The sequence below is a fragment of the Nuphar pumila genome, chromosome 11 (genome assembly GCF_984573655.1).
Source record: "Nuphar pumila chromosome 11, dmNupPumi1.hap1.1, whole genome shotgun sequence".
Taxonomy (NCBI): domain Eukaryota; kingdom Viridiplantae; phylum Streptophyta; class Magnoliopsida; order Nymphaeales; family Nymphaeaceae; genus Nuphar; species Nuphar pumila.
Window position 1 is genome coordinate 58,920,016 of NC_143259.1, and position 20,603 is coordinate 58,940,618.

Here is a 20,603-nt window from a genome sequence, read left to right on the forward strand (position 1 = left end):
ATGCTCCGGTTAGAAGGACGGAGAAATGGGAAAATATATTAGCTAAAAGAGGTCGGGGTAGGCCTAAGAAAACTTGGATGGAGATGATAAGAAAAGATATGAATGCTTTGAACCTCACCGAGGACATGACATTGGATAGAAATGAGTGGAGGAGAAGGATTAACGTGGAGGACCCAAAATGATTTTCTTTTTGGTTGATATCGCCGACTCCAATTGTTTGGGATGAAGGCGTTGTTGTTGTTGTTGCTTTTTGAAACACAAATATGTTTGTTTTTTGCAATGCTTGTTTAATATTTCCTATATTGTTATTGTATAAAAAATTGAATTTGTTTATTAATACAATATGACCAATAAGAAGAAGCAGACTACACCCACATCATCTGAAATTTCTCAAGTACAACAACAAAAGCCAACGAAGAACTATAAACTGGGGCATCTTGATAATTTGGAAGCATGACTTAGTGTGCATAATTGGGTAGAGAGGGAGCCACATCCATTGCTAAAAATGTGAGTGTTTGACATCTTTTACAAAAAATGCACCATTAATAATCACATACAACTGTGTTCAAGCAATGAGCTGGATGCAAAACATGAATTGTAGTATAGTGAACAACTACAAATTTCAAAGTGGCATGTATCTAAGGAAGAATGTGTAGAAAAAATTGAGCAGTTTGTAAGCACAATCTTATCTCTCATCCCAGAAGCATCCATGGAGGGGGAGGATGACTCATTGGTTGACTATGAGGTTGTTGCTAACCTCAATGCTTAGATAAATGAAGTTGGAGATGTGGCCACCTCTAGTGGATTGGTGAGAGGGTGGAGGAGGTACTTGACTAAGGGGTTGAGGTTAATGTGGACCCTCCTCACGAATAGATGTAAATGAGGTTTATATGGCTGAGTCGGATGTGAGCATCACTCAGGAGTCTAATATTGCTTTCCATGTACAAGAGAAAATGCATGCTTCAACGAAGAGGTCGCAGTGAGGAAGAAGGTTCGATGCTCGTGGATATGTAGAAATTCATTGTAATTGACTGATTTCATTAATTAAATTGATGTATATATATTGCTCGTGTATATATATTGCTAGTATACATTAATGCAATTGATTAGTCTGTCATATATGTGTGCAATATTTAGAAATTCATTATAATTGACTAATTTCATTGATTATATATATATATATATATTTATCTATTGCTACTATACATGAATGCAATTGATTAGTTTGTCACGTATGTGTGCAACATATAAAAAATCACTACAATTGACTAATTTTATTGATTAAATTTATTTATATATATATATATATATATATATTGCTACTATACATAAATTCATTGAAATTGACTTATTAGAGTAAAATTAATTTAGATTACAGGATTCTTAGCCAATTGATTTATAATAGCTAATATCCTGCATGCATCAGTTCTACTGGAACCAAGCACCCCAATATTTTGTAACACTAATGAAGGCGTTGTTGGATTGAATTAATTTTCAAAATTTCTTAGAGATCACACTATGGAACATCAATTACCCCCTCTTAGAGGCCATTGTGCAGTTTTGAAATCAGGCAACCAACATATTTCAGTTCAAAGATCTTGAGATGACTATTACGTTGGAGGACGTGACACGAATAACCAGACTGAAGTGCCACAGGGAGCCAGATAGTAGACAATAGTGAGAAAATTTTAAGCATTAGTGTGATATTTATTTGCAAGCAGATTATGATGTGTTCAAAGCTGATAAGATTAAGTTTTCATGGCTTAGGAGCAATTATAATAATCTGAGTAAGGTGAGAATGATGAAGGCAAAACTATACTTCTTTGGTTCATGCTTATTCATTGACACTGATAAGAAGTTTGTCCATGCATCGTACATCAAATTGTTGGAAGACCTAGATGACGTTGATTAATACATATGGGGAGCAGTTGCACTTGCACACCTATATGCAAGTCTGAGTAGCATGATGAGCGAAAGAAAAAACCTTTTTAGGATGTTGGTTGGAGGTATTTATTCCTTTAATTTACCTAAACTTTTGATTTGTAGTTATTCATATACTTACATATTGTGTTTTGATACATACTATATATTAATCCTTGTTAATAATTGTTATGCAAGTTTGGATATGGGAACACATATCCATTAAAAGGCCGCAGATGTGTGATGTTGCCCATGAATTTCTACGTGCTGTAATGTAGAGTCGGTCATGCAACGAAGAGGGCCATGATCGAAGATTGGTGGGTCCTCGCATTTCACATGTCGATTGCGTTGTATCGCTTCACAGGTTGATTAGGGCAAACATAAGTATTATTATTGATATTTCATATATATATTTATAATAAATGCATGTATGTATCCCTAACCATAAAAAAAATATAGGTAAACTGGTGTTCCTATGAAGACGCATTGGAGGAGGAAGAGAATGTTGTTGTGGTTGTGGGGGCAACAAACATCGCTAGAAAGGACATTTGAATGCACACCATAAATGAAGTTGAGCGCCAAATGGCCAATCGAGTCATTCAGAAGTTTAAATTTGTTCAACAGCCAACTAGTTGCCCTCACACAGTTAGCAAATTTCTATCGCATGCCACGAAGGATTACCCCACGGTATTCTTCTCTGAACTTCAAGATTGGCGTGAAGGCGGCAAAGATGTATACTTGCCATCCATGAAATGTGCCACTAATGACAATTTTGTAGCCGCTCAATAGGTTGCATATTTTTCAACAGTAAAGAGGGCCTTTTACGAGGAGAAAAAAGTTGGAAAGAAGCACAAAAAGACCATAAGTGGATTGGAGAGAGAGTTGGCTCTTACACTTAAAGAAATCCACATACTGAAGAATATAGTACGTACTCAAGAGGATATGATATGTACTCATGCTGGCCTTCTAGAGAACACAAATAAGGTCATCGAGGAGCTATTATTTCGATAATCATAACATTCTGAACTGTAGAAATTCATTTGATTAATTTTTATTTTTTTTATATATTCAAATATATACATTATAACTCATTGATTTGTATATAATGTCATTTAAATGTTTCTATGAATAAATTTTTATATAAAGTCATTTGTTTGTCATTGATTTGTATATAATGCCATTAATTAAATGATTTGAATATAAAACTAAAATCACTGTTGAATGTTTAAATGATTTGAATGTAAAATTAAAATCACTGATGAATGTTTAAACTAAAACCACCGTTGAATGTTCAAACTAAAAGCACCATTCAATGATTTGTATATAACATCATTATTTATATTTTTATATGCTTTCAAATCATTTTAATGTTTAAATGATTTGAATGTCTATTTGCTTACATTTATTATTATTTGGGTTATATGCGAAAATCTACAATGGGTTTATATATGATTCAACAAATTTATAAAAAATAAAAAATATCACATATCAGATATTTGTCATAATTTCATAAATATTTAAGTACGATATTTGTGATATCTGGAGATTCACAAATAACTTCATGCGAGAGCGTTCAATATATACGAAAAAGTAAGCTATTTGTAAAATTAGTGGTAAGTGTTTCACACATAAATTTATGTGATTTCTGAAAGTATACGCGAAAAAGTAAGATATTTGCGAGACACAAATATAATTATGTGAAATATTAATGTATATACAAAAGAGTAGGATATTTGCGATTTTAGTGGTTTCAGTTTTACTGAAATTTCACAAATAAATTTATGAGAGTTTATGAGGTCTAAATCCGCATAAAAAAAATCTTGTGATTTTGGATTTACATGGGTGTTAGTGATAGCCGAAGTGACACAATTTTATCGTAAAAAGGCCTAAATTCACAGTTACGAAGGGTAAAAGTGTCCTAACGATGTCGGATATTTGCAATTTTGAACATTAGGAGAATATAAAAAATTATAAGGTTTTTAGGAAATTAAATCAAATTACCCGTACGATCATTTTCCAATAAAAAATCCCAGCTAGATGGCTATGAATGCAGCGCGAGCGAGCGAGCGAGCGAGCGAGAGAGAGAGAGAGAGAGAGAGAGAGAGAGAGAGAGAGAGAGAGAGAGAGAGAGAGAGAGAGAGAACGAGAACGGCCTCCATCTCCGCCACTTCAAGGGGGTTATCCTCCATTTCCATTACATCCCAAACCATGAACATTCGTTTACAATTAATTCCCTTTTATCAACTCTAACCCTAATTACCATCTGGATGTGGATCACCTGGCATCCGCTTTGTCCGCCACCTCTGATGCAAACCCAACCACGATAATTGTGAACCAAACCCACTTTGGGCAGCCCCCTTAACATTCTTATTGGCTCAACCCAGACCAACTAGACATATAACAAGACTTCAAAATAGACATGTTTCAGGTGTACCTATGATCATCGCCTTGGCAGCATAAAACTCTGTGGGTGCTCTCTGCCTCCAGGGAGGCTTCTGCTTCACCTGGTGAAAAGAGGTGCCCACACAGGGAGGCGGGAACCTCCCTTCCCTAGTCCCTATCCAGTCCATGTCTAAATTACATGGAATTTTTTCACTGTTTTCATGGGGCGAGTTTAGAAAGTCTCAAGCAACAAGAGCATGGTACCATGTCCACACTCCACAGGATTTAGCGGGAATGAGCTTTCGAATTGCCTGATTATGATAAGGTTTATATTTTTATAAGGCTTCAAAAATCAACGGCCTACAATGAGCGATATTTTCTAGGGTTGTATTTTTTCATAGGAAAACATGATCCCGAAGTCCGTTCATATTATTTAGAAGATGCTCAACACGTTTATGAGGTTCAATTAGATCAAAACAATCAGCACTTATGTTTAAACTGGAACAAGGAACTTGTCTTTCTACAGTTTACATACTTCTCTATATGAGAAATCGAAGATCGGATGGAATCACAAAATCAAGACAAACAAAAATGTTTTTGTCGATTGACAAAAATTAAAACTTGTAATTGAAGGCTATAAACCGTAGTTAGAGGTTAGACAAAGACATCTAATATATCTCTTATACAACTATCAGTTATGCTAGGTTTTTAACGTTGAGAAATCAGAACTCGATTTGGAAATGCATTCTTGAATGGTGGGCGTGTGTATAAATCTCGCATTAGGAAAGTGGATTTGCAATGCTGCAATTGGTCAATTTTTGCGAACCTTCAAAAAGACTCGAACAAGCTCCACATGGTTGATCTCTGTAAATAAATTGGTTAAGGAAGTCTCTTTGTTTTTTAACAAAGCAATTCATGATCTATCCTTATTTCTCATTTATTTTCTATTCAAAGGTACCTTATTTGTTTGTAAAAATGAGATGGCTTGTCTCATTTGATCTGACTGTCGCCAATTTGACAGGACATCACAAAATTGTAACCCACAGACAGCACCCTTTGCTGCAAAGGTTAAAGCTGAGTGTATTCGTCAGTGGGCAGGGGAACCTCAAGGGTAGGGATGGCAGTGGACTGGGGTGGGGGCAGGGGACAAGGTCTCAACCCCTGCCCCATCTCAAAATTTTGCCCTCCATCCCCGAACGGGTTTTGATTTTAACCTCCATCCCCTGTCTAAACGGGGTGAGGTGGGGCGGAGCCCCGTTTCTCCCTGGTCCACTGCTATCCCTAAAGGCAATTTAGTTATTTTACTAATGGGGATCGGGGATGGGGCGGGGAAAAGCATAAGTCCATCCCCGCCTCCATCCTCGCACCAGTTTTGATTTTAACCTTCATCATCGCCTCCATCCTTGTTTCATGTCCTCCATCCCCAGTTCAAATGGGGCGAGGTGGGGTGGGGACCCGTTTTCCTCCGGTCCACTGCCATCTCTATTCAAGGGTTTTACTAACTAAAGGCCTGCCAAGGTGCAGTGGATGGTGGGGTTTTTTTCTTGTCTTAACTAGAGAGAGAAGAGATGATTTGCAATGATAGCTTACAGAAGATAGAAATACGAAGCACTGTTGAATATGAACATTGGAATTATATTGTTGCAAGAATTTCAAGAACCAACGTAATCTAAAAAAAAGTAACCTGTTTTGACAATATCAGTTTTAGCAATATTATCATGTTATTAATGCAAAATTTATATACTTATATCCATTTTTAATATTTTCATATATTTAATATTTTCTCACATTTAAAATTTTAAATATACCAACATTTTCCCAAGTTTGTCCTGAGGAAAAATAATTTTTTTTTAATTTATTGCGTGATTTTGCTTGGACGAAAAAATCCCCATAAGGAGACCAGTGACTATTGTTGGTAGCATGTGGTCTCTTGGTTATAAGATAACATCATAGATATTTATTTTTGCCATGGATTTAATTTCTGAAACATGCATTATCAAGTTTTCCAAGAGAATTGATCCATAGATTGAATGTGAATGTAAAACTTGGCTTTGATTGGGGCTGCACGAGTCGAGCCAAAGCTTAAATTGTTTGATCATGGCTTGGCCAAGGAGCAACTTCAGTCATATGAAAGAGTCAACGAACTTTCCATTTCAAAGTCACACTTAACCAACGGGCTATGTGTTAACATATGGTGCATATATCAAGCAAAATATCTTAAACAAGCTCACAAATGAGATTATCAAGTTTTTAACTGATTTTGAGCTTGACCCTAACTTGTTTAAGTGACTGGAGATATACTTCAGCTCAACTCCTCTATTAAATAAATGAATACGAGCCAAGCATTTTGACACCAAGCTTATTGCTGAAAGCTTAGCTTGTTTTTTGGGTTTATCACCCCAAAAAACAGCGTCCGGGCTCAAAGACATAGTTGCACTCAGTAGAATTAAACTCCGAGGCTAGGACCCTCACCCTCAAGGCCTATGCTGGATGTTGGCTTGCATGGAAGTGAGGTTCACAGGAATCGAACCTCAAACCCGTCTAACAGTCTAGGCCCCACCCCACTACGAAAAAAATACCTGGGGGCTTGAAAGCATAGCTTGTTACCCACCCATAGCTTATTAAACCTGTAAGTGGAAAGCCTGATCCTACTACTAATAGGCAACTGACCAAAGATATTATTGACCATTTAAAAACTAAATATTGTATTTGTAGTGCCTTTGGGGACTTGATCATTCAAGACACATTAGTAAAGTTGGTCAGTCCTTCCCCTCTCCACTTTTCAGAGAGAGGGAGAGAGTGGTCTGAATTTGGAACCCAATGGATTCAGATAAGTGGCTACGATGGCCATCTATATTATAGCTCTTTGCACGGGGATTTCATGTTTGCAGCACCCTAAGATTCAGGAACTGACAAGTCTGCTAAGCCTCAACTTACCATTCTAATCATGGTCTCGACTTTGGCAGAAATAATGCACCACAAACTCAAACATTTCTAACAGATCAAGAGAATGCAAAACCTTTCAAATTTTAAAAGGCTACTAAGTTCACTGCAATACAAATGCAGCCGAATTCAAAGGAGAGTCCTTTTGGATGAAAAATTCATTTGCACTAAAACAGTGACAGGAAACAACAAAATCCCGCTTGCCCACAACACTGGTAACAAAGATGGGTGTTACCCCAGTGCTCATCCAATAGCCCACTCAATCTCCCGATTGCATTAGTCTCTCTTCCACCCCAATTAAGGATAAGCTGAAAAACATATACCTCTAATTTACACAGCTAGACCTTGTGGTGCAGTAGCTGGCGTCTTGGGCTTGGGCTTCTCCACAACGATCGCTTGCGTGGTAAGAACCATTCCAGCCACAGATGCTGCATTTTGCAGTGCACAGCGTGCGACCTTAGCCGGATCAATGACTCCTGCTTCAACCAGGTTTTCATACCTATCGGTCATTGCATTATAGCCAACCTCCCACTCACCTCCTTTAATCTTCTCCACCACCACTTCGCCTTCAACCCCAGCATTCTGTGCTATCAATGCCGCTGGTGCCACCAGTGCCTGCAGAGGAGCAACCCATGAATTAGACTAATAAATCAACAAAATGTTCGCCTCAGATCAGGATGATGGTGGTTAGTCATACCTTCTGCACGATGTCCGCACCAAGCTGTTCATCAGAGTCTTCCATTTTCTCCTTGATGGCTGGAACACAAGATGACAGGTGAACAAACGCAGTCCCTCCACCAGGGACAATTCCCTCTTCAATTGCAGCGAAGGTTGCATTTTTTGCATCCTCAATCCTGAGCTTCCGGTCTTCTAGCTCTGTTTCGGTGGCGGCACCTACCTTGATCACAGCAACACCACCTGAAAGCTTAGCAATTCTTTCAGCCAGCTTCTCACTGTCATAGACGGAGTCAGTTTCTGCCAACTCTTTCTTGATTTGTGCAATCCTGGCTTGGATCTCGTCTTTACTAGCGGCATCAGCAATTATGGTTGTAGAGTCCTTGGTGACAGTCACCTTTCTTGCTATACCAAGCTGCTCAGCCGTGCAATTCTCCACAAGTAGACCCAAATCACTAGCTTGGTACTCCGCACCTAAAAAGGGAAAAAATTACAAGCATAATTCAATGACAAAACCCAGGAAAGAAATAATACAAAGGCAGTGGCATGTGGATAAGACCACATACTTGAGAAATCTGTTGGACACAAATTAATCTCTTACAACTTACAAAATGTGCTAGTATAGGAGCAGCAGTCCATTGCTGTTTTACCTAAACTCCAATATCTAACACCATTTTTGTCCTGACTACTAGAGCAATGGTCGGATAGATTACTCTCTCAAGCTCTATGAAGTTAACCACAGTTTTGCAATGCTAAAGATGTTATAGTATCTTTAGCTCAAGAAGGTTGGTAAATGGAATCAATCATCCTCTCCAGAAGTTTATAGTACTCATTAGCAAAAAGGCAGCAAAAAAAGACTTATCTAATTCAGAACCTATGTCACACGGGTATGAGTATGGAGAGTATGATACAGTAAGTTCGAAAAATGTGGATACGGGGACACAGCTATACATGTATTTTAAATGTAAAAGAAAAAAGGGGTAAAATGACATTAGAAAAAGGAGTAAAATGAAATTTCTTAAAACATTGTAAAAGAAAAAGAGGTAAAATGATTTTTTTTAAAACTTTAAAGGGTGTTTTCCTTTTATTATAAAAAGGAAAGGGTAATTTGTAACCCGTTCACACCGCCTCTCTCTATATATCTGAAGGAGTTGGAGGAGGACCCCATACCTCTCTCTATATATAGAAGAAGAATAAGAAGAAGGAGTCTCTCTCGTTACCCCCCCCCCAGGTCAATGCCCCAGAAAAAAGAAAGAGAGGAGGGGTAAACCAGACGGGTGGGAGAGAGAGAGAGTTTATCGCTAATCCCACCCCTTTGACGGTTTGACCACAGGTCAAACACCACCAATTTTTTTTTGGATCAGGTTGGGGATGGACCCAACCCAACATTTACCTAGACCCGACCCGTGGCGTACCCGCATGCCATGCAGTACCCGTACCTGTGTCCTGCCGTGTCGACATGGGTACAGCACCCCATATGGCGTGTCCGTGTGACATAGTTCAGAACTAAAGGGATGATTTTCTGCTTCCAGAAAAGGACAAGCCCCACAATCTAAACAATCCTTCTATTGCTTTTTTCTCCACTCTGTAGTATATAATCCATAATTTAGTAACCGATGATATAAAACCTCCAATAAATAGACCCATAGCCAAGAGATGGGAATGTTCAGTCTGTGCAAACACCTAATGGTGCAAACGGGAAGGACACAGCCTGACCACCCAATCCAAAGCTGACTGGATGGTCAGGCTTCACTTTATCCTAAAAATACAGAAGAACAAGGAGAACATCTAACTGCAGGAATAAGAACATCTACGTCCATCTCCAACAGTTTAATAAATCACATTAACACATACACTAGAATTTCCCACCATAAGCATCAAAATGCAACTTTGGGACAAACTAAAGTAATAAAACAGGACTCAAATGTGATATGTGTGAAATGATAATCAATCACTACAAGATATAGGCATTACCAAATGTAAGAAAGTGTTGCAAAACAACTAAAAAATTGCTAGGTGTGCAGCAAAAAAATACCTGTAACAATGGCAAGATCTTGGAGGAGAGCCTTTCTTCTCTCACCAAAACCAGGCGCTTTGATTGTGGCAACATTGAGTATGCCACGCAACTTATTCACAACCAATGTTGCCAAAGCCTCTCCTGTAACATCTTCAGCAATGATAAGCAAAGGGGCCCTCAACTGAGTGGTTTTCTCCAACAAAGGAATGATTTCCTTTATGGTTGAGATCTTCTGATCAGTTACCAACACCCTAGCATTTTCAAATTCTACAATTGACTTCTCAGAATTTGTAACGAACTGGGGAGAGACATAACCCCTGTCAATCTGCAACCACAGCACATAAACCATAGGATATCATACTCAAGTAAGCCAAATAGATGAACAAACAGAATTAGTAAAAACAAAAAAATCAAAACAACCATGAATCTTAGGGTAGTTAACAGCACCTGCATTCCTTCTTCTACATCAACAGTTGTCTCAAATGATGATGAAGATTCTATAGATAGAACACCATCTGGGCCAACTTTATCAATGGCATCAGCAATCATGGTCCCCACAAACTCATCGTTTCCAGCAGAGATGGATGCAACGGCTTCAAATGAAATCACAGATTACTAGTCAGAAAACCAGAAAAAAACCTGGAAATGTGACATCCGGAATTTCAGACGATGAGTGGTACCTTTAATATCCTCACGTCCTTTGATTGGTCTAGCCTTCTTTTCTAGCTCCTCTACCAATCCTTGCACAGTTTTATCGATACCTTTCTTTATAGAAACTGGATTTGCTCCAGAGGTTACGCTCAGAAGGCCTAATTTTATTATTTCTCTTGCTAATACAGAAGCTGTGGTAGTGCCATCACCAGCAGAATCATTCGTCTTGCTAGCAACCTTTAAAAGTAAAATTAAAAAGGATTATCCTTATATTCTGCTAAAAATCATTTTAAAGCAGCCAAAATGTTCATCTGTTATAAGTATTAAATAGATGAAACTGAATTCTGTCTACCCAAACTCAAACTGATCTTCAATAAATATATAATGCTCGGTACATTGAAGAAAGCAGGATACATAACGTGATGAACATCAGGTAGAGATGTCGAGAGAAGAAAAAAGATATGTACCTCCCTAATCAACGCAGCACCCGCATTTTCCATGGCATCTGAAAGCTCAATAGCCCTAGCAATTGTGACTCCGTCGTTCACCACTTTCGGGTTGCTATACTCATCCAGAACAACATTTCTCCCTGCATTTTGATAAACAAATTTATCTCAAACTTCGAAACCATATTCATTTGTAAGCCACCACATGTGCACGCAATAGTTTTCCTCACAATATAAAAACTAGGGCAAAACAGTCTCATAACGAGGAATTCCAGGAAGTAAAACTAACATAAAATAAAGAAGTAAAAGATAACCAGCCCCTAAGAACTTTTACTCGCAACACAACTCCTCGAGCTAGAAAATCTGTAACCAGGCATGTCTGTAGGCCCGGGCAGATGCTGTAGTCTGATTTATCTGGTTGGGGAAGGACAAAAACTATTTTCAAACGAGAGGAAGCACTTTCCAAGGCCACTATAATTAAACATGGCCAATGAATTCCATGGCTCTCACCTCCTTGGAAAAGGGGTAGATTAAGAAACCAAATGAGGCATCAGACATCCCAATAAGAGTAAACATAGTGAGGAAATTGATACACGACAGTGATAAGATTTAAAAATAAAATAAAATAAATTTAGCATGAAACTAAGAATCCAGAACTTTGAAAGAGTAATTCCCAAATTATGCTAAGCTCTGAGCTAACAGACTGCCGATTAGACATATCATCCGTGAAACCAAGAAGACCATGTTGATGTTCATAACCCAAAAGGAGGAGGAGGAGGAGGAAATCACCTCTGGGGCCGAGAGTAACTGCGACGGCGTCCGCAAGCTTATCGATGCCGGCCTGCAGCGCCGAGCGGGAGCTCTGATCGAAGGCGATCTCTTTGGCCGTAGCGCGAACCTTCAACCTCCTCCCTCCGTTCGGCCTGTTGAAATTCAGCCTCTGCTTCTGGCTCGCCCTCGCCCTGCTCCCCAAGCCCTCCTTCACAACATAACCGCATACCCACAAACCACCAAAAGACAAAAGCACAAAACCACCTCAGTTGAAGAAGAATTAACAAGAGACACACACCCCCTCAAGAACAAAAAGTCAAAGAACCAACTTCAATAGGAAGAAGGAGAAGAAGCCAAATTCCGTGGATTTTATGGGCTTACCTGTTGAGGGTAACGCAGATTTAGCGTGGAAGAAAGAGCGTTTGCAGAAGCCATTGGAGAAATGCACACACACAACCTCTCTCTCTCTCTCGTGCTCTGGAGAATGCTCGTGTGGGTGGAAGATACAGAGAGGAAGAGAGAGTGTCTCACCTTAGGGTTTTAAGTGAGAGAGTGGGGTGGGGCTTTGGTTCCAGAAGCTTCGCACCTTTGGATGGTTCGAGAACCGGAGTTCCTACCCGATACAGGTGCAGGTGCAAGCCGTCCTCTCTCTTCGTTCGCACGTGCCAGTGATTTATTGTTTTTTTAAAGCTGAAGGCCCTTTTTACATATGTAAAATGCATTTATGGTTTACTGTGAACTAATAAGATGTTCCCATTATCCCTCTTCTCTCTCTCTCTCTCTCTCTCTCTATATATATATATATATATATATATATATATATATATATATATATACTTTTGGCTCCACTGTTCCTCTCTTTCTCTGACTCCCTACAAGTGCCGGATTTCTTTTTAGGTATTTTACTTATCTTTTTAGAATAGAGTTTTTGAGGTCATATTTTTCTTAAAACAAAAAAATAACACTAACCAGGGCTATTATCACTTGTTATTAGGGGGGTGTCAACTGGTCGAGTTTGGTTCGGACTCAGGTGGAACCAAACTTGAACCTAATTTTTGGGTATAGTATTGGGTCTGAATCTGAGTCTAATTGGATCCACTATAAGAAAAACCATACCCAAACTACTAGACCCAGACCATATTCGGTAAAACCATACTTTTTATCAATTTTACATTGAAAAATTACGGGTCTTAATCAAAACTCGGGTTGGGTTCGAGTCTGGTATAAAATTTCACAAACTATACTTGGGTCCATGTATTAATGAAACCTTCAAGTCTGAACCCGGGTCTTAATCGGATCTTTTTATTTATCACTATACCTGAACCCTATAGGGTTTGGTTCGGTTTGGGTCGGGTATGGCTTAACTCGACCAGTTGACACCCCTGCTTGTTATAAGTAAGGAAGTGATAAAAGAAATTGGTCCAAACGTTTAGAAACTTTTTTCATTTGCCATGAAGAAAATGTTGTGATTTGGGAAAATATTTTTTTGTTGATTAATTAATCTTATTTTATTGTTGTATTTTTTATTTTTCAAAAAGAAAAAAAGAAACTCAAGCAAGAACCCGATTCAATAGCCACCCCTATTCCATCTGATTTTTGTCCCAACAAGTCAAACGGGTAACCATCGTTTTTTGCTTCCCTTTTTCATTGTTTTTTTTTAAATATTATTTTTTTCAGCAGTTTGAGGGAGGGTTGAAGCCCACTGCTATGGCTGCAGCCTGCAAGCCTGAACCTCCTTGCTCAGTTGCTCGCTTCTCTAGCTATGCGAATACGCCTTCCAATTCTTCTTCTACTCTGCTCTTCCACTGGCTGCGGCTGCTATAGCCCGCAGGTCGCCGCTCCTCTATGTGTACTTGTGTGATTTGATTGTGTGTGATGTGATTAAGTATGATTTGGTTATACTATATTCATATATGAATTTAATTTGTTCTTTAAAAAAAAAAATAATCTAAATCTTTGACTATGCTCTCTTATGCACTTATGTTATAATCTGATCGTTTTAGGTGTGACTCGTGATTTTTTCTTTGGGCATGACTCATTCTAGTTTCCAAGATGTAAACATGGAATGTTTCGTTATCACATATTTTAAATTGTTATTTTTTTTGGTAGGGCTACAATTTTCTGTTCATCTATTTTCTTTTCATCTCTACGTTGGCAAACAAGTTTTACCATGTATCTCTATCTATTAATTTGGTTGGATTACATTACACATAAATTAAGCTTTTCATTTTACTCTCTTCTTAATGTGTTGATCTTTTGTTTCTTGAATTCTTATTTTGAACTTAATATTGATCTTTTTAACACATTGATATTTTGGTTTTAGAACTATCATCCTTTCAAACACGTGGAATGTTGAAGAGGATGAACAAAACCAAATGTAGAAATGAAATAATATATCCCTAAAAGTAAAAAGAATTTCAGTTGTGTGGGATACTTTTAAATTATTTAAGGTTGGAGGGGTTTTAAAAGCACAATACCGATATTGCCAAGAATTTCTTGGAACAAATCATTGGAGGCGCAGGTTGCAAAAAAGGAGGAAAACGTGTAAAGGGCAATAAACATTATCTCTAGTAGTTGGTGATTCTGATTCATCATGTTTATCTGCTTTTAGATTTGATATGGAGAGTGTTTGGAAATCACTGGCAAGAACAACTGTGATACATGATTACACTTTCAAGATGGTTGAACATAAATACCTCATTTTCATATCAAGCAAGCAACCCAATTTTTTTTCAAGAAAAACAATTAAAAAGGAGATTATGGAAATGTACAGAGTGAAAAAGGCTAATCTGCAAGAACATATCAATGAAAGTGTGCATAAGATTTCATTGACATTAGATATGTGGACTTCATTAAAGACATTCAGTTTTTTATGTGTTATTGCACATTACATTCATAAGCATTGGCAAATGCATAGTTGTATTGAGCTTCATTCATGTTCCACCACCATTCTGCTATCACTTTAGGTGAAAGTATTTTGGTAAGCATTTCTTCTTAGGCTATTCATTCTAAATTGTTTATAATCACAATGGATAATTGTTTCACTAATGATAGTGTAATCACTACTATACAACGGAACTTGGGAGGAAGAGGTTTCATTTCTTTAAGGAATTTGTTTTCCATGTTCGTTGTACAGGTAACTTAAATCTCATTGTGTCGGATGGGTTGGAAGAAATCAAAGAAGCAATTCATGAAAGTGTGGAATATGTAAAAAGATCTTGTAAGCGGGTTGAAAAGTTTCATGGATAACACCAAAAAGGTAGGGTTGGTTACTAATAAGAGCTTGTCATATGATGTGAAAATAAGATGGAATTTGACATTTCTTATGTTAAAAAATAAGATGCATATACTCAATTAATTGGTGTAGATGCCACTTATAATGATTTGTCATTTAATGATGAATGAAGTTCTGCATATGGTCTTTGTAGCTTTTCAAAATTGTTTTTTGAAAATTAAAGTGTTTTCAACATATAAGGATGCACCTGCCAATTTGTTCTTTTATTAAGTATATAAGGTTTACATGCAGTTACCTACAAAAAGCAAGTCTTTTGATTTTTATGAGTGTAGACACCCAAATTTTCACTATGTCCAAATGCTAACATTCTTTGGAAAACATGTTTTAAGGTTTTAAAGTGGAGATCTAAAAAGAAAAAACATAATTTCATAAAAAAAACCTTTTTTCTCTGGGACAACAATAAGCTTTTGCGTACGATCTATGGCACGACAAAGCACTTTGTCGTCCAGCCTATGGGACCACAAAGCTTTGTCGTTTGTCTCTGGGATGGCAAGGCACTTTGTTGTCCAGCCTATGGGATGGCAAAGCACTTTGCCATCTAGCCTCTAGGACGACAATACTCTTTGCCGTCTGTCCTTTGGGATGACAAAACTTGTCATCCAGTCTTAAGATGACAATACACTTTGTCATTCGTTCTTAGGATGACATTGTGATTTGTTGTTCGTCTCATAGATAAGCCCTAAGAGGCGTATCTCAATCCTACCCAAACTCCTCATGCACGCAGGACTCTTCTTAGATGAGTTCTATCCCCTCGTTGGGATAAGCACATACCCATTTAGGTTGAATCTGAATCTAGAAAACCTTTGATCTATATCTCGTCTGTGATTCTTATAAATATGAGTTGACTCCTAGAGCCTAATCATATGAAAATCCTCTATTTGAGTGTTGGCCTTAGAGAGAACACATAAATTAGCTTTGCCCTCACTTTGTGCGACACCCAAAAATTTAGCCAAGTTTTTTTTTTTAAAGAACACAATAAAAGAAGCTTGGCATAAAAAAAACTGATTGATAAGGTAACATCCACAACATTGAATGAAACTCAAGATGTAAATCTAACTAGTCTTTTTTATTTCAGCAAAACGAAGGTTCATTCATACAGAGTTTTTAGTTATAAAATTTTAAAATCATAGGAATAGAATGGGTCCCAGGTCTGGTCCTAAAAAAGCACATGAGTACTCAGCATCCAATGCATACCTATGTGTGAGTACCTGAAAAGAGAAAGAGAAGTAGGGGTAAGACCAACCACTCTATCAGTAGGACACTCGATCTCCCATCTCGCGATGGCGAATACGGCTAGGTGTACTAGCAAGCAGAACTTACCAAGGGTCCACAATACAACCATGAGTCGTACACTCAGCTCTTTGCGGGTTTTGACTCAGTATATCCTCAACTCAAGAGAAAACACCAACAAAAGGTAACCCAAACCAAGCCATTCCTAAATGCATGCACATATTTTAATTACTTTCTCTATTTAAGTTTTTTTCTTTTGTTCTATACATTATGCAAATTGCAAATTAATGGTTTTGATATTACTTAATTGTTTCTACAAGGTCACTACTGCCATGAGTCGCTATAGACTCACTAGTCTACATGGAGATGTATTTTCAATCACTGGTATTTTTTGTATTTTCTTGAACCCCATGAGCACTCGGTTACACCAACACCAGAGTCTAGAACCCTTTATCAGAGAGTTTCTTTCCCCAGAAGAAGTTTTAGTGCACTACCACTAGCGTACGTAGCAGGACCTCCAGCTCTCAGGAGTCCATGTCCTCTAAGCCACCGTGGTTGGGGATTGGTCCACACTTCTGACCAAATGATGGGACCTCATCCACACCATGTCAACCATCAAGTCCATGAGGTTGGTGCAAACTCCTTTATAAATGAGCACAAAGTCACTCAAGGTGACAGGTCACCCAATCTTTCAGGGCGTAACCTCACAGTTCTGTGTAATTGTTTCAATTTATTTTTAATTTACGTGTGTTAATGCAAAAGTATTTAAGTATCCACACGGTACCCTGGGTCCTTGCCCAACAAGCTACACAATGAAATTAATTAAACGATATATTCTATTCATGCAAAAATCCTCACTGCATGCATAAGGTCACTCTCGTACCCCAAACTGCATTATGTCGTGGATGAATCCCTACTGCCACTCTTGCAGTATGCTCACATATGAAAAATTGTTTCCTCAAGGTCTAAACCAACAATTACTCAAGGAAATTCGTAAAATTATATTTTTACGAAGCCCACAAACCCATACATAGTTTATTAAGACCAACACATCTACCAAACATCAAGAATTGATTCTCATGGTCAATAAGGCTCAATAATGTGAAAAAATAGTAAACCTAATGCTATTTTAATTTTTATCACAAATAACAAGTAGTGGTTTATTATTTGATTAATGTCACAACCTTCAGGCCTTTAATTATATTAACGTCCACAAAAATCAAATCTCTTAACATACTAAATTTAACAACAAGCAACATGACTAACAAATTAACTGTGACGATTGCATATGGCACCTCAAAACAACATGCATAATTTTACACAAATTCAACTATAACATGCTTTCATCTAACCATCAAAATAACCTGCATAGGTTTAGGAAAACTATCAATATCATGCTAGCGTAGAGTTAGAAAATATTTAACCATAGCAAATAGAACATAATTAGATTCAATGTGAGGGCAGATTGACAACACCCACACCCACACATACACGTACAAAAAATGCACACTTACTCGTGTGCAACATGCTCATATGAAAAATAAAAAAAGACTTTTATCAATTTAACAGGCACGTTTCACTTATATTAGCAAAACAAAATCATATCTTTAAAGAATCACATCCAATTTATATGGTATTTTTAAAAAAAAAATAGACATGCTGAAATACATATAAATCAACATGTATAGATCACATACACTAATTTTTTTTCCAGATGGGATTAACCTATCAAAACAGATTTTCTACTGAAGATAGAAAAACTGTTGGGGTTAAAGGAAATCAAACCCCAAAATTGATTTCCAAATGTGATTAAAAGCAAAAACACCAAACAGAATTTTTATATAACTTAGAAAACCTGTTGGGGTTTCAAAATCCTAAAAAAAATCAATATATAACTATGTTACGCATGCTACCTCCCATTGTGAAGCATATGCAGTCCTAGCATGATTGTTATATTAATGCACACTTATTAATATAAAGATAGAAAGAATCTTTATGTTTTTCCTGATATCAAGTACTCAAAATTTGTGAGTAAAAGGATAAATTTGTTTGAACATTATGATTCATAAATAATATGATTAATGTCTTTAAACATATTTAACACCTTTGATGGAATTATCTACATGACATCCTATGATCACCTAAAGTGAAATTGTATTACTCTATCTAGTAAGTTAATTGAAATTTTTAATTCAAAGCTCACGCATTGGGGTCTCAGATTGATTATATAATATTAAACCCAAAAAGCTTTCATTTATGCATTGGATCTTCGATAATAGCCTCTTACTTCTTGCATCATAATTTTGATACACGTGAGAGATTGCTCCATTTTAGCTCAGAATTTCAACTCATCCACTTTCTTCTAAGTTTAGTTTTGGAGGGAAAACACAACTAGATTAAAGACACAAAACATTTATTTGATTATTTTTGTGTGGATATATTTTTTAGAACTACTAGTTGAAAAATAACTTTATTAATCCTAGTATTCCTTTATTATTAGGCATATGGCAAACATAATTATCATGATTGAACTATCCAAAATTGAAAAACTCAATGGAATAAATTTTGAAATATCGAGGAGAAAGATATAATACCTATTAATGCATGACAATGCCTTGCATGTATTAACCAAACTTAAACCTTCACTTACTAATAAATCTAATGAAGAAGAACAAAAAGTAGCTAATAAATTTGTTAAGGATGACCAATAGGTTCAGACAACTCTCCTCATGTTCATGTAAGATAATATCATACGGGTTTTCAAGGATTATGACACCGCTAGGAAAATGATGAAAGTGATCAATAAGAAATACAATGACTACTGAGATTTATATCCAACTTCTTCTAGAACAATATAACTCATGCAAGATGAAGGAGTGTGATAATGTAGTCAACCATGTGAATCATATGTTGGTGATGGTCAAGGATTTAACTATAGCTGAAAATGACATTTTAGAAATGATGCAGATCGCCATATTGAACAATCCTTTTATTGTGGAAAATTGTACCAATAAACATGAGATCAAACCAGAAGACTCACCCTAACTGAGCTCCTCTTATAGTTGGATCTTGAGCAAGAGCATATGAACAAAGACAAGAGGAGAGAAATTATGAATGCACAAGCTTTTTTTCTAGAACCTTCTCAAGGGTTCAAACTTAGGAGTCAATTCATTAAGAAATTCAAGAAGAATTTCAAAGGGCATCAAGTGCAAAATAAGAATCCACAAGTTGCACCAAAGGGTTCATGCTTTTTTTGTGGAAAACTAGGTATTTCAAGAAAGATTGCCTAAATAGGTCAAAGAAAGAAAATCTAGGAAAACAGGTGGCAGAAAAATATGAAGTAATCTTCACAGTGTCTGAGTCACTAATCACAAATGGCGACCTTCCAAGTTGGTGGATTGACTCAGAAGTGACACAACATATTTCAAAGATGAAAAGACTATTGAATTAGTTGTAGTCAAGCAATTATAGGGTGTATATGAGAAATAACACCTATAATGATGTGGTTGGGATTAGGACATATAGGCTACAATTAGATGATACAAGTCCATTGCTAACTAATGTCTTGTATGTACCTTTCATGAGAAGAAATATTTTGTCTATAGTAAACTTTGTCAAGAAGGGTTTTAAAGTTCATTCATGCTGATAAGGTCACATTTGAGAAATATAGAAAAGTAAAGCTTAGAGATCACTATGATATAGATCATGATCTCTTTCACCTTAATGTAACCCTTTTAATAAATAAAATAATAACTATTTCTGGTTATACTAACTGTGCAAATAACATTGATGCATATTTATGGCATTTAAGGTTAAGGCATATGAATATGAATATAAATAAAATGAAAAAGAGTATAAGCATGGGGTTGTTACCTTCACATAAAAATATGAATTTTGAAAAATGTGAGTCATGCGTATATAGAATAATGACTAGAAAACCTTTTCTTAAAGATAACAGAGCATCTGAATTGCTAGTTATATGTAGGCCCTTGGTAGTAGAAACACATGAAAAAAAGTACATTTTATCATATTCATAAATGACTATTCAAGGTATGGTCATATCTACTTAATTTTTAGAAAATTTAAAGTTATAGAAAGGTTTAAGGCATATAAACATGAGGTTGAAGGGTTGTTAGAAAGAAAGATACAACTAATCAGATTTGATAGAGGTGGTAAATAGAACTCTGATGTGTTTAAGTCTTACTACTATGATAACAATATAAGCTCTCATGCAACCATGTCTTATACATCACAACAAAATGATGTTGCTGAA

The 20,603-nt window shown here is 36.8% G+C and overlaps 1 protein-coding gene across 1 annotated transcript; it reads right to left on the minus strand.

The window, feature by feature from the left end:
- Positions 1-7,388: 7,388 nt before the first annotated feature.
- LOC149822391 (ruBisCO large subunit-binding protein subunit alpha-like) lies at positions 7,389-12,312 on the minus strand. The gene is made up of 8 exons (XM_089981288.1): positions 12,187-12,312; positions 11,824-12,013; positions 11,056-11,177; positions 10,618-10,825; positions 10,385-10,530; positions 9,956-10,262; positions 7,943-8,394; positions 7,389-7,860 (listed from the first exon to the last, which is right to left on the minus strand). The coding sequence occupies exons 1-8, from the start codon at positions 12,238-12,240 to the stop codon at positions 7,576-7,578; spliced, it is 1,764 nt and encodes a 587-aa protein (XP_089837414.1). The 5' UTR covers positions 12,241-12,312; the 3' UTR covers positions 7,389-7,575.
- Between the last annotated feature and the right edge of the window lie 8,291 nt (positions 12,313-20,603).